This window comes from Ruditapes philippinarum, unplaced genomic scaffold, assembly GCF_026571515.1.
Source record: "Ruditapes philippinarum isolate M1 unplaced genomic scaffold, ASM2657151v2 ctg661_1_1_1_1, whole genome shotgun sequence".
In the NCBI taxonomy this organism is placed as follows: domain Eukaryota; kingdom Metazoa; phylum Mollusca; class Bivalvia; order Venerida; family Veneridae; genus Ruditapes; species Ruditapes philippinarum.
Window position 1 is genome coordinate 249491 of NW_026861494.1, and position 14693 is coordinate 264183.

The 14693-nt window shown below is 32.5% G+C and overlaps 2 protein-coding genes across 2 annotated transcripts in view; one reads left to right on the plus strand and one right to left on the minus strand.

The window, feature by feature from the left end:
* LOC132715838 (leucine-rich repeat-containing protein 46-like) lies at positions 1-9726 on the minus strand. The gene is made up of 7 exons (XM_060698917.1): positions 9599-9726; positions 8235-8322; positions 5408-5519; positions 4553-4709; positions 3345-3414; positions 2010-2167; positions 1-318 (listed from the first exon to the last, which is right to left on the minus strand). The coding sequence occupies exons 1-7, from the start codon at positions 9630-9632 to the stop codon at positions 155-157; spliced, it is 783 nt and encodes a 260-aa protein (XP_060554900.1). The 5' UTR covers positions 9633-9726; the 3' UTR covers positions 1-154.
* The window catches only part of LOC132715837 (cytochrome P450 20A1-like), an 18889-nt gene continuing 13883 nt past the window's right edge, over positions 9688-14693 (plus strand). The window contains exons 1-2 of the mRNA XM_060698916.1: positions 9688-9830; positions 13312-13361. Coding sequence (XP_060554899.1) covers positions 9759-9830; positions 13312-13361 — 122 coding nt within the window. The 5' untranslated portion in view covers positions 9688-9758. The remainder of the gene's footprint in view (positions 9831-13311; positions 13362-14693) is intronic.

Here is a 14693-nt window from a genome sequence, read left to right on the forward strand (position 1 = left end):
TGAATGATAGGTTTGACCTACTACAACCTCTTTCTTTGACCATTTAATCTCTTTGGATCTTAGTATTTAGTAGAACTCGACCTTCCACATATACATAACACCTTATTCAAAATTACTCAATACAGTGACCTTAACCATGTGGTGTATATTGATTTCACAATACATTTGACCTTGCAGTTGACCTTGAACTTGGTGGTACATTCCAGCTGATTCTAAGGTCATCTAGCTGTGATGTATGAATCTTATGTTTCTGTAGGGCATCTTCAGCCCTCCTCTGTGATCTTAACATCATCTCAGCAGATATTGTCTGGAAACTCTCTGTAAAACAAACCAAGTGTAAAAATCACTCAAATTAGGTAATAAACCCTTAAATTTATAACTGGTTTAATTATTATTCTGAGACAGTCTGATGATAATAAGTTGATTTTTTTAAGCACGACAGAGCACTTATCTTGATAACAAATGAGAATCAGTTTGTCAAATTTATGGGTAAACTGTTTCTATAACAACCACATATGGAAAAACTCAAAACATCATTATGTATTGTAACATGTACAGGCCTCGACATTAGCGGTGGTCCGTTGGTCCGAGACCACCTGATTTTGGCAAGGACCACATAATTTTAAAATGCACTGGTCCGTCGGACCACTTGAAATTTCTGGATTGTGCAAGGCTCATTTTGAAGAATGGTGATTTTGTCAAAACATGTTATATATATTTTGTTTAAAACCATTTGTCCTATGAACATGTATATGGTTCATTAATAGATTAATCTGATAAGTTAAAGAAGGTCTTAAATCATCAATAACTTTCATTTTAAGTCGCTAAAATTTTGTCTATGCAAGTTAAAAGAGTTAAGAATTTGTGATATTAAGCTAGGTACAAATTGCATTCAAATGATGCTAGTAATGATGCATCGTCGGATTACCACGGTGGAACCTTTAACATTTATGTTATGTTACATGTTAATCACACGTGGGTATCCGACGATGGTAATTATGATATTGTATGGGATACCGTATGAACTTTCAATTTCATATACATGAATAATGGCAGCAAACTAAAGGAACTTGAGAAATACATCAAGTTATTTGCTAGTTATCTTTATTTTAACTTTTTAACGCTAAGAGATCCATTTCTTCCAGAGTTAAAATTACTTTTTTTTTTAAATTTTTGATAAAAGGTTAAAAATACTCAATGTAAAAAATAAATATCAACCAACAAGCAACGGGGCGGTAAAAATTCTGTATTCATAATAAATCTGTGAGAAAGATAAGCTAAACTATAGTTATATATAAAGTTGTTTTTATTTTTTATCCTTTAGATATTTCCTTGTTTTAAGATAATTTATTAGTTTTTATTAAAATGTTAATCTATAAAAGATACATGTAATTATCATGATTATAAGACGTACCACGTATCAGCAATGTATATTTGAATAACTGTAAGAAAAAAAACCCAGACACAAATGGTTTCACTATTCCCTAACTTGAGTTGAGACAGAAATCACTTCAATATATAAGTTAACACAAATAAGAGCCCTGTTGTGTATTTTTGAATGAGCTATGAAAAAGAAAACAACAAATAACTTCACGACAGAATACCTACTAACTTGCTCTCAGATAAAAATATATATCTAAAATGTCTGTTTTCTTTAAAGGTTAATAATACATCTTTGTCATCAATTTTAAGCATACTTTTTTCTAAACTTACAGTAAACTGATATAATAATAATAATTGACCACTAAAGTCTTGACTTCTTGAAAGACCACCTTAATTTCAAATCTAGTGGTCCGGCTTACCACCTGATAAAAAAGTTAGTGTCGAGGCCTGATGTAGGTGGAAACAGACATGTGACCTTTGATAGATTTTTTTTATGTTTTGAAACAATCAAAAGAAGGATTCATATAGCATCCCTAAAATTTCTAAAGGACAGTTTAAAATTCGTATTAGAACAAATTCATTACACTTATACACAAAGGGAAAGGTTCAATTAAGATAGGTCTTACCATAATTTCCTTTCACTTTATTCACAACTGTTTCCTCCTCATCATCATCATCATCATCATCACTTGATGCTTCTAGACCTACGTCTCTTTTCTCACTGCTAGATATTGCACTTAAATCTAACTGCTTTAACTTAGGCACATCACGAATCATGTTTAATCTAAAAATAGAATATTACTATAGATTGTAATCAATGTTTGATCAAACAATAGTTCTAATTTGGAAGCATTCACTACTCAAAGGCAAAACACATCTCAAATAATTTTTGCAAAGGTTCTGAAAATTACATCATAACTTAACTTTGAGATTTAATGCTAGGAGTCATTAAACTCACATGGCTTTACAAAAGCTAGAGTGTGTCAACATATTTCAACAGTTTCTATCAAAGTCTAACAGCATCAGAATTATATACATGTACAACAAAGTAGGTCTGACATTTTGTACCAAGAAGTTTCAAACTTTAGTTTACAATTACATTAGTATATCTAGACTATAGTTCAACACTTAATATTAGTTAATTTAATAAATCCATTACAGCACAGTGAAATCAAGGGAGGTAACAAAAGTCATAGTTTGGGACTTGATAGAATTTAAATTTTGTACAGAAAATCAGCAGTGGGACATAAGTGGTTGAGTGATTCAGGTGACTTATATAATGACAGTAAATCACTTTTCCATCACTGTTGGGTCAGTCAAAATTTCTATCTTATTTTACAGGGATTCAAAACAAATTGTGAATGCATATAAGCATCTGTTTAACATTTAGAACCGAAATTTCAAAAACTTTTTATTCTGTATATATCCCAGTTTGTGTGTTCACAATTCAAAAACATTAGACAGCTATAAAGATGTGATTCTCATTGAAAGAATCTGCCTTTATGTTTAGTAAAAAAAAATTTAAAAAATCGTTTCTGAATTTGCAAAACTGTGATTTTTGAGGGTTGGTAGTGGGAGCTTAAATACAAAATAAATAATATTTTATTTAAGGCCTTAGCTTGCTTACAGATGGGTGATGGTTCAACTTGTGTACCAATTTTGTCTGACATAATACACATAAGTTCATTCCTCCAACAGTACAACTGAAAAGTCACCATATAACCTACAACTACATAGTATCTGTCTGTGTGACTAAAACTCAGCCAAAAATGATTAGCAGCTTAATCAAGGTGATTGTTTACTCCTGAAATTATACTCAACTTAGCAACTTAAATGAAATTTCTTATCCTATTGAACCTGCCATCATAAACTAAAATCTTGGAAACTTAAAGATACAACAAAATCTGTCATCTAGAAGGAAAAAGTAAAACTATTATTGTTGATAAACAGAAACAATGTACCTGTAGTGAGGATATTTAGTGCATGGATTTCCCTGCAAGTTCAAGATGATCACACTTGATGGTATTTCATCTGCGAAAAAATATATTTTGTGTATCTTATTTTAATCATTTATAACTTTAACAAATGTTGTAATAAAGACCATTTACAAATAACCTCATTCCATACAATGAATACAGACAGTGCAATTTTTACTACATAAGCAAATATATTTGTATTACTGAGCCAGTCTTCACAGCCATAATTAAATAAAGGCAACAATAATAGTTATAGAACTGACATTGTGTGAATGAAGAGGCATGACATTTTATATTAGCATCCGATGATCAATTCTACTAGTGATATTAAGGACCATTGTTTACCTCCATAGATTTTGTACTATATAGTATAACTTGGAATAATTTTCTGGTAGGATAAAAAAACAACATATAAGGTCTCATATTTTCTATATATTACATTAGGTCATTTAATGGTAAAAAGAAGCAGTTTGTAAACTTATAACATTTTTATTTTACAACTGGGTGTCACTTCCCTGTATTTCAACACAAGGGCCTTTGATATTATTTACTTCAAAATGCAGGTCCTTTCTTTATTATGACTACAGTAAGACCCTTTACCTTTATTGAGACCCTGTATTTCAACATGTAGGTTTTGTTTCATATTTTGTGATGAAACAGAGAAAAAAAAATTAAATTTTTACTCATGAGAGTATTACAAAAATGATGTTAACCATTTATAGTCTACCATTTAAGCACTTTACTTTTTGATAAAATTTTGTAACCTAAACAAATTTAACTTCAATGATTACCCTCAAGTAAAATTAAACTAAAACCTTAATAACCAGAAAAGATGATAGTTGTTTAAGGCAGGTATCATATAATCAGTATCTTTATATACAAATACTTATTGTTTAGCACATTTACCTGTTATTACAGGTTATATGACTGTGTATAAATGGTTGAAATATAACCCGTGCCTAGCAGGGTATGTTATATATAAGCATACAAATGGCCCATATAACATGTCAAAAATTTCCTAACAACAATACTGCACAATTTCCTTATTTGAGTAAAAAAGACACTTGCTATGGAATTAAGCAGCAGTGAATACAAATTTTATATAAAAATAATAATCATACAATGAAATTGATGCTACAGTGTAAAGACATGCTATATTATATCTAATACAGTCATGATAGTGATTACCGTACCTTTATCTACTGCTGATATCTGGTTCTCTGATAAATCTAGGAAGACAAGTTTCCGTAGATGTCTTAGGTTCTCTATTTCCCGTATTCTGTTATTTGCAAGTGTTATAAATGTAACGTTTTTTAAACATTCTAAATTCTGTATCTTCTCTATTCTGTTCTGAAAGAAAGAATGAAATCTGCAATCATTTTGTTTTAAAATTTATGTTACTATTTTATGCAGAATGTGCATGTACATTTTACTATATTACTAAAAATATTTTGCCCAAGCATTGTGATATGATATGAAAATTTTATGTTAAAATTAAGCTTTATCCAAAAGATATATCAAAAGTACTTTAATAGAGTGGAAAAAAATCTAGAAAAAAAAACACAACAAATATTTCTTTGCTGTAACAATTTTCCATCTTTATTATTTTGTCTTCTTTTTAAAAGTATTTGAATTAACCAATTAAATGGTTGCAGTAACTGTGTTTGCCTGAGGAAACTTGACCATATTTCCATTTACACCAGTTCATTCCAGATTTTTTGTTTTGATTTTTTGTTGCACCAACACAGTTAAGGTCATGATAACTATTCCAGCATTACTGGTGGAGAACGATCTCTCTGGCTATCATTTCAGACACAAACATTGAACTCCAGTACACCACTGGTATTCCCTATGCTAGCTGGAAAGCTTCCTCACATGAATGAATCAGAAGTCCCAGGCATAATTAGGAAAGAGCGGTGAGGGGCAAGAGGTTTGAAGTCATAGAACCACTCAGCCACAAACCAGATTCCAAATAAGTTATTACCAATATGTTTAAATTAATAAATCATTTAAGATATTGTGATTCTCCACATACTACATATACTCACATGCTGTAGGTAAATATTTGTGCACATGTCACCCAGTAATTCTAGGCTGTCAATCTCCCCTATCCTTTCTCTGTCTAACCTTAGATGTGTTATTTGATTTAAAGCTTCAACACTGTAAAGTCATTAAAAAGAATGACTGATTATTATAATAAAATAATGTTTAAAGTTCAAACTATAACAATCCTTAACAAGAACCGGTTGAACCGGGTGATGCTTCCCGAGAACTGGTTCTGGACACAGGAAAGTATAAAAAAAATGAACAAAGGGCAAAAACTCCAAAATTAGGCAAGGCGGAGTTATGTTTTTTTGCACTGCACTTCTATTCAATGAGATCTATCTATCTATAAAGTTTCCTGATGATATCAGAGTTATGTCCCGGGTAAAAGTCAAAGTGTAAAACTGAACAAAGGGCAATATCTCCAAAATTAGACCAGGCTTTGTTTAGGTTCTTTAAGCATTGCAGTTCTATCCAATTATATCTGGCTACAAAGTTTCATGTTGATATCTCTAATAGTTTTAAAGTTATGTCCCAGAAAAAAGTCAAAAAGTAAAAATAAACAAAGGGCAATAACTTCAAAATAAGGCAAGGCAGAGTAATGATTCTTAAGCACTGCACTTCCACCCAATGAGACCTATCTATCTACAAAGTTTCATGTTGATATCTCTTATAATTTTAACCCATTACTTCATGGGCATTTTGTGAAAAATGGCTGTTTTCATCGAAAAGTCTCCCGTTACAAGTTCAAATTGCTATAATACTATAAAAACTGCTTCAACACTAATCAAACTTGGCACAAATGTTGACTGGACCATTGTCCTTGCAACAACATGCTCAGGCTTAAATTTTCTGTTACCATGGCAACGAGGGGACATCTCAAAATTGCCAAAAATCACTATTTTGCGTTGATTTTTTCCATCAAAATTTATTTCAAAGTGCTTCAACTTCTCAATGGATTGAGATAGAGTCAAATGCTTTTCAGCGTTGGTTACACGTTACCTTATGATCAATCTGGGGTCATTTACAGCCTCTCACAAGTCCAAAATTTTCTTGGCGATGAGGGGGACTCCGCCCCCTTCAAACCCCCCCCAAACAGAAGGGGGCACATCCCCCTTCTGGCAACCCCCTGATGTATCTTTTGGTTGGGGGACCGCGCCGAAAAAGGGTCACTTTTTTTAACAACATTTCTCAAACAAAAACAAGTGTTTGGGGCCTAAATAAGGCATTTTTTCATCATTTGAGACAACAAAAAGGGGGGGGGGGGGGGAAAAAGGCGTTAAAAGGCGTGTATATGAAGTAATGGGTTAATAATGGGTTAAGGTAATGTCCCGGACAAAGTTCAAAGTGTCAAAATGAACAAAGGGCAATAACTCCAAAAGTAGGCAAGACAGTGTTACAGTTCTTGTGCACTGCAAACCTACTTAATGAGATCTATCCACCTACAAAGTTTCATGTTGATACCTCTTATATTTTACAGTTATGTCCTGGACAAAGTTCAAAGTGTAAAAATAAACAAAGGGCAATAATTCAAAAATTAGGCAAGGCAGAGTTACGGTTCTTGTCCACTGCACACATACTCAATGAGATCTTTCTACCTACAAAATTTCATGTTGATACCACTTATAGTGCTAGAGTTATGTCCCAGACAAAGTTCAAAGTGTAAAATAATCAAAGGGGGATAATTCAAAAATTAGGCAAGGCAGGGTTCTTGTTCACTGCACACCTACTCAATGAGATCTATCTACCTACAAAGTTTCATGTTGATACCTATTATACATTTAGAGTTATGTCCCGGACAAAGTTTAAAGTGTAAAATTAAACAAAGGGGGATAATTCAAAAATTAGGCAAGGCAGAGTTACGGTTCTTGTTCACTGCACACCTGCTAAATGAGATCTATCTACCTACAAAGTTTCATGTTTATACCTCTTACTCATTTAGAGTTATGTCCCGGACAAAGTTCAAAGTGTAAAAATAAACAAAGGGGGATAATTCAAAAATTAGGCAAGGCAGAGTTATGGTTCTTGTTCACTGCACACCTACTCAATGAGATCTATCTACCTACAAAGTTTCATGTTGATACCTATTATAGTTTTAGAGTTATGTCCTGGACAAAGTTCAAAGTGTAAAATAAACAAAGGGGGATAATTCAAAAATTAGGCAAGGCAGAGTTACGGTTCTTGTGCACTGCACACCTACTCAATGACATCTATCTACCTACAAAGTTTCATGTTGATACCTCTTATACTTTTAGAGTTATGTCCCGGACAAAGTTCAAAGTGTAAGAATAAACAAAGGGGAATAATTCAAAAATTAGGCAAGGTAGAGTTACGGTTCTTCTGCACTGCACACCTACTCAATGAGATCTATCTACCTACAAAGTTTCATGTTGATACCTCTTGTTGTTTCAAAGTTATGTCCCGGACAAGAAAAGGGGACAGACGGACGGACGGAAAGACGGACGGACGGAAAGACGGACGGATAAGGCGGCGACTATATGCTCCCCCGAAATTTTTCGGGGAGCATAAAAACAGTGATTCAGGGAAATGGAAATCACTTCCATTTACTCCACAAGCACAAAAACTACTTTGCTTACTGGTATAGTTTTTTTGGAGCCTTAATTACTTTTACAATAACTTGTGAGACCATAGTCTTTAAATCAAAACATTAATTTGGAAAACTTTACAACTTCTTGGATTTATTAATTAAGTTAAATTAACATTGAATTTTCAAAAAATGATAATAATTGTTAAAGCACAAGTATGACACCACAAACTTTAAAGCTATCGGAATATATTAGCTGTTAAAAATCAAAAATGAAACTCAAATACATTTCATCCTGGTCCCCTTTCTGAGCTTCTGTTGGGAGATGGCGTTTACAAATCAAATGAAGTGACAGCCTGGCAGTCTTCTCCTCTTCTGAAATATAACAATGTATATAAAATCAGTTAATAACAAGCTAATTGAATTGGAGATAATTGGTTTAAGTTAACTTCAATGTTGGTTTGTATTCTCAAAATTATCAAACCCTTTTTGGGGACTTAGAGTTGATATATATGTGACCTTTGTCATGCCACGTGACTTAGCTTTCTGGATGTTGTAATCATAGCAGTAATCACATCACTGTGGATTGTTGAATTAAAAAAAAACAATACACAATCAATGGAATTGAAGCCCATAAACCTCTGCATTATAACTTACTAACATGGATATGATGCTAAGCATATGTTTTTGGTGTGGGACTTAAACATAAATCTTGTACCCTTACACTTCCCTGTCTCACCATCTTACAGAACGTTCTCCTTTAAATTTAAAGAATATGAACATGAAGATGTTGGTTTAAACATATTTATCAAAATAAGCTTGATTGCGAAACAAGTTCTTGCAACTTATATTAATCACTTTCGAGTCCGCTTCCTGGAACGAATAATGGTGGTTTCGTCGAACTACCTAATTTATGAAGAGGTGCGAAAGTGGTTTCGTCAATCTTATGTTATATAGTATTTAAAGGCAAATTAGACATGGTTCATTATAATATATAAAGTGTTTTTATCATCATCAATATTTTGTTGTAATTAAATTATGACGCAAATGCCATTAATGAATATAATATATTGTAAAAGTATGTTTATATATAAATATAGCTAATTATTTTGATATTAAATGATTTGTTCGTTATTTGATTATTAGTTTTGAGAAAAAAAATATTTAAAAAAAAACAATATTATTTTATACCCCCGCATCCATTTAGCATTATTCAACACCTGGGACAAGTATGAAGATGATGAAATTACTACTTCCCAACTACTGAGATTATCTAGCCACATTTCATGAATACGATCCAACAACAGTACTTCAACAATGGGATTTATGAGGACGATTTTTCAGTTTGATATATAGAGTGATGAATAAAACACATATATATTTGTATATAGTGTAATGGGAATGGACTTAGAATTCATTTCTGTCTTAGGATAAATGTTTTCTACCATCAAACACAAATTTTGTGAACATTCAATTTCAATGAGCACTCCTTTGACATAGATGTTTAAAAAATAATAGATTATTATCTCTATGTCACACAGAATGTTTACTACTGACAAAAAGACAGTGAAAAAAGAGAGAGAAAAATATCTTCTTTAACAACAAATAAAATCAGTAAAGTCTAAAAAATATTGCTTAAAGACTTGTTTACCTTGTATTTCTTGTCTTTCAATTTCGTCTTCCATTTCCAAGCATTTGTTTGATCAAGCGTTTCTAACAAGCGTCCAGTCAGTCGGATGAAAAAAGTTGCGACGTAGATTATTTTAACCAATATTTTGTCGAATATCTAATTGACAGTGTTATCAAACACAATGCTTGCATTTGCAATATTTGCTGTAACATTTGTTGTTTCTTTGATTTGCATTGTCATTTATTTATATCCGGTAAGAACTGTACATTTATATTTTTGTAACGGGTTTTCGCGATTCAGTTTATTTCTATCTATCTATTTCCGTAAAAAATATTAATTTTAATAATGTTCAGCGCAGGTATATTTATTAAATGCATCGTTTTAGATTTATTTGAATCACAATAGAAAAAAACTTAATCCCTAAATATAGCTAACGCCACAGGCGGCAGTATCAGGGTTGTAGTAGGGGTCCAGGGGCAGATAGGGGTGGGGTGTCCAAACACTGATACTGCCGCCTGTGGCTAACGCAACTTCAGCGAACAAGATTTATAGTACTGCTAGACCTGTTCGCTGAAGCCATCCCGTATAGAAAGTCAACCAGAACCATGACATATTTATGTCATGCTGTAATTCAATAAATTTGCTTGATCTGGACACAGGCTATTTTAACAAACTGCTGAAAATTCCTAATCGGGCATATGACATAAAAAATCATATTTCTAGAAAAACAATAAAGATATTTCTTTTAAACTTTGTCTGTTTATTGAGCGTAATATTTGACATAAACACAAAGAAAAATATTTGGTAACTGTCACTTTTGTGAGAATAATTTCCCCTTTTTCATGTTTATATGTTAAACCAAACTAAAGCCCAATAATCATAATGAACTGTTCAATGGTGATTCTATTCACCCTTATACAGTAAAGTCTTCTGAAATTATAAAAACAAGAAAGTTGATAGACTTACTTAGAATAAGCACTTAAGACTTCTGATGAAAATATTTCTGTAATGTTAAAAGTCTTCATCATCTATATTGAATGTACAACTAGGAAAACATGGTGCAACAAATATGCTGATTGCTAAAAACCTTAATGCTCTAAAAATTGCTTGCTTATTACAACTGATTAACAGCCTCCAGATGTATTGTTTTGCAATATTGACCTGTGACATTTGAATATTTGATGACATTTTGTCAGTAATTATCAGATTCGAAAGTAAATCATACAGGTTTTAAAGATATTTATGAAATGATTTGAGGTCATGACCTCTAGCAAGAGGAGCATTAATTGGAAAAAAAGAACTGTAACTGTATTTCAAAGTTTAATACAGCTATGCAATACAGTAAATATCTAAATGTTTGTCAAGTATGAATACTTCTACACTGTAATTTGGAATCAATTATTGTACTATGGTCTTTGTATCAGAACATTAGACACATCTGCACATTGTCTTTCATTTGACAGGCTGAAATAAGACCTTGACCACCAAATTACTAGACTCAACTTAATTATGGCAAAGTTCAATTGTATGGAAGCAAACAAAAAATCTTCTGTTCCTACATTACTATTAGTGTTGTACTAATGTGGTGGTATAACATTTTCACAAATGCAATCTTGCTTTTATTATGCCACCGCAGCATCTGCGATGCGGTGGCATATAGCGATTCACCTGTGTGTGTGTGTGTTTGTTTGTTTGTGTGTTATATAGATTATATAGTGAACTTAAAAAATCTTCTTGTGAAAAACCACTAGTCCAATTTCAACCAAACTTGGCAGGATTGATCCTTGGGTGAAGGCCTTCCAAAGTTGTTCAAAGAATTTCATTCCATGCAGAATTCTGGTTGCCATGGCAAACAAAAGGAATTATAAGAATAAATTTAAATATCTTCTTGTAAAGACCCAAAAGGCCTAGAGCTTAGATATTTTGCATAAGGCATTGTCTGGTAGACCTCTACCAAGATTGTTCAAATTATAGCCCTGGGGTCCAAATCGGCCCCGCCCGGGGGGGGGGGGTCATTGATTTTCACTATGTACATATAGTAAAAACTTAAAATACCTTCTTGTCTGAAGGTACCAGGCTTAGAGGTTTGATATTTGGTATGTGTTATTGTCAATAGGTACTCTACCAAAGTTGTTCAAATTTTGCCTCTAGTGTCAAAATGAGCCCCACCCCTGGGGTCATAGGTTTTTCATATATGTATATAGTAAAAACTTCAAAAAATCATCTTCTCTAAATACACAAAGGCCAAAGGTTAGATATTTTGCATGAAACATTGTGTAGTCAACGTTTAGCAAGATTGTACAAGTTATAGCCCTGGGGTCAAAATTGGCCCCGTCCTGGGGAGTCATTGATTTTCAATATGTACATATAGTAAAAAAATAAAAAAAAATCGTATTGTCTGAAGGTACAAGGCTTAGAGGTTTGATATTTGGTATGTGTTATTATCTATAGGTACTCTACCAAAGTTGTTCACATTTTGCCTCTAGTGTCAAAAAGAGCCTTGCCCCGGGGGTCATAGGTTTTCCTCATATGTATATAGTAAAAACTTAAAAAATCATCTTCTCTAAATTGACAAAGGCTAGAGGTTAGATATTTTGCATGAAACACTGTGTAGTGAACCTCTAGCAAGATTGTACAAATTATAGCCCTGGGGTCAAAATTGGACCCGCCCGGGGGTCATTGATTTTCACTATGTACATATAGTAAAAACTTAAAATACCTTCTTGTCTGAAGGTACCAGGCTTAGAGGTTTGATATTTGGTATGTGTTATTATCAATAGGTACTCTACCAAAGTTGTTCAAATTTTGCCTCTAGTGTCAAAATGAGCCCCACCCTTGGGGTCATAGGTTTTTCATATATGTATAAAATAAAAACTTAAAAAATCATCTTCTCTAAATTGACAAAGGCTAGAGGTTAGATATTTTGCATGAAACATTGTGTAGTGAACCTCTAGCAAGATTGAACAAATTATAGCCCTGGGGTCAAAATTGGCCCCACCCCCGGGGGTCATTGATTGTCACTATGTACATATAGTAAAAAATTAAAAAATCTTATTGTCTGAAGGTACAAGGCTTAGAGCTTTGATATTTGGTATATGATATCATCTATAGGTACTCTACCAAAGTTGTTCAAATTTTGCCTCTAGTGTCAAAACTAGCCCTGCCCCGGGGTCATAGGTTCTCCTTACATGTATATAGTAAAAACTTTAAAAAATCATCTTCTTGAATTGTCAAAGGCTAGAGGTGAGACATTTTGCAGTAAACATTGTGTAGTAAACCTTTAGCAAGATTATTCAAATTAAAGCCCTGGGGTCAAAATTGGCCCCGCCCCTGGGGATCATTGATTTTCAGTCACTATGTCATAAAGTAAAAAATTAAAAATCTTATTGTCTGAAGGTACTAATCTTATAATAACAGATAGGTAAGTGATCTATGCATTATGGCAATCTGTATAGAAACAAAAAAATGTGTTCCTACATTACTATTTAGTGTTGTATTTATGCGGTGGCATGGCATTTTTTACAAATGCAATCTTGTTATAATTATATTGCCAAACTTGACTACTAATTGGCGCATGCTTTATCATCATAAGTACTATATGACATCAACTTGCTTATTTTTGTCATGTTTATAAATAACCTCATCAATTGTACATCATTGATTGACTTTAAGAATGTTTACCACAAAATTATTGCTTCACAAGCATGTATATTTTCTGTATTTCTCCATTACAGAGTTCAAAGAATCCCTCAACAATACCAGGTCTGGATCCAGTTTCTAAAGAGTAAGTGCAATATGTCAGATTATTCTAAGGTGTAGCAGCATATATATTATAATTATGTTCTATATATAGAGAGAGATATTTGAGTATAAGTAGCAGTAAGGCATGTTTGGTTATTTGATGACTGAAACAGAGGGGAACATTCACTGTATGAACCTTGAAGGATTATACTGATAAAGTGATTTAAATAAAAAAGCAATTAAAATAGTGTAGAACAAGTTTTATGTTACAAAAAATATGACCAGGTCATAAATATTATAAATATGCAAAAATAATTTGAAGTAGAGTTTATAAAAAATAGTAGGCCATGAAGCATATCAGAAAGGGGAGAGGGCTAAAAAAACCTAAGTGTCTGTGATTAACACCATAAACAGTACAAGTCCATTATATACATGTACATATATATTTTTCTAGATCATTAGACTAGTATACATAGATATATGTACTACAGTAAACACTTGATAGATCAAGCTGATCTGATATATGACACTGAATTTGTTTATCCTCATTATATCAATGTCAAGGTTAGATTTCATAGTCTGAATTTACTCATAAACATTTGTATCTGTTTAAAGATATGAAACATAAACTAAAAGCTACCCATTTCTTCTACTATAATAGATAAGTCCTCTAAGTCTTGCAAAAAGTAAATTTGTTATGAAGTTAACTATATTTGTTTTAAACTAAGTAATAAAGGAGAGGTTGGAAAACAACACGTATATTTGTTTTAGTTCAATTTTGAAACAAGTTGTTAAATCTATTTTTTTCGCTGTCATAGTGAGCTGAAATAACTGCTTATTTCAAAATATTGACTTATAATGACGAATGACAATAACTTGCAATCAAAACATGTTTTGGATGAAATGTAACAATTACCTGAAATATAAAAAGACTGCCCTATACTTTTGTCATTTGAAAGTTACTGATACATTCCAGAGGATATTTATAGAATTATCTGTTAGTTACTTGGGCTAGTCAGAATTGATAAAATGAAATTGCATTTATAGGAAAATGTAATGTTAATTTGCTACCTATACACTCACTACTAGTATTTACACTTAGAGATGGACATAATGGCACTTCAATAATATATAGGTTCACAGATACTGAAAGGTTTACACATGAATGTTTACTTAAGTTTAAACATAATTTAAGCTCAATTGTAAAAAAGATCTTGTAGTTTATTTGAACCACTCTCAGTTCTGCCTACTGGAACTAACCATTACTGGTGTCATATAAGGACACAATGATCCTGACCCCAGTAGGGCTCCAACCCACACTCCCTGGGTTTAGAAGCAACCTTAACCTCTAGGCCACCACTCCTCTTGAATGAAT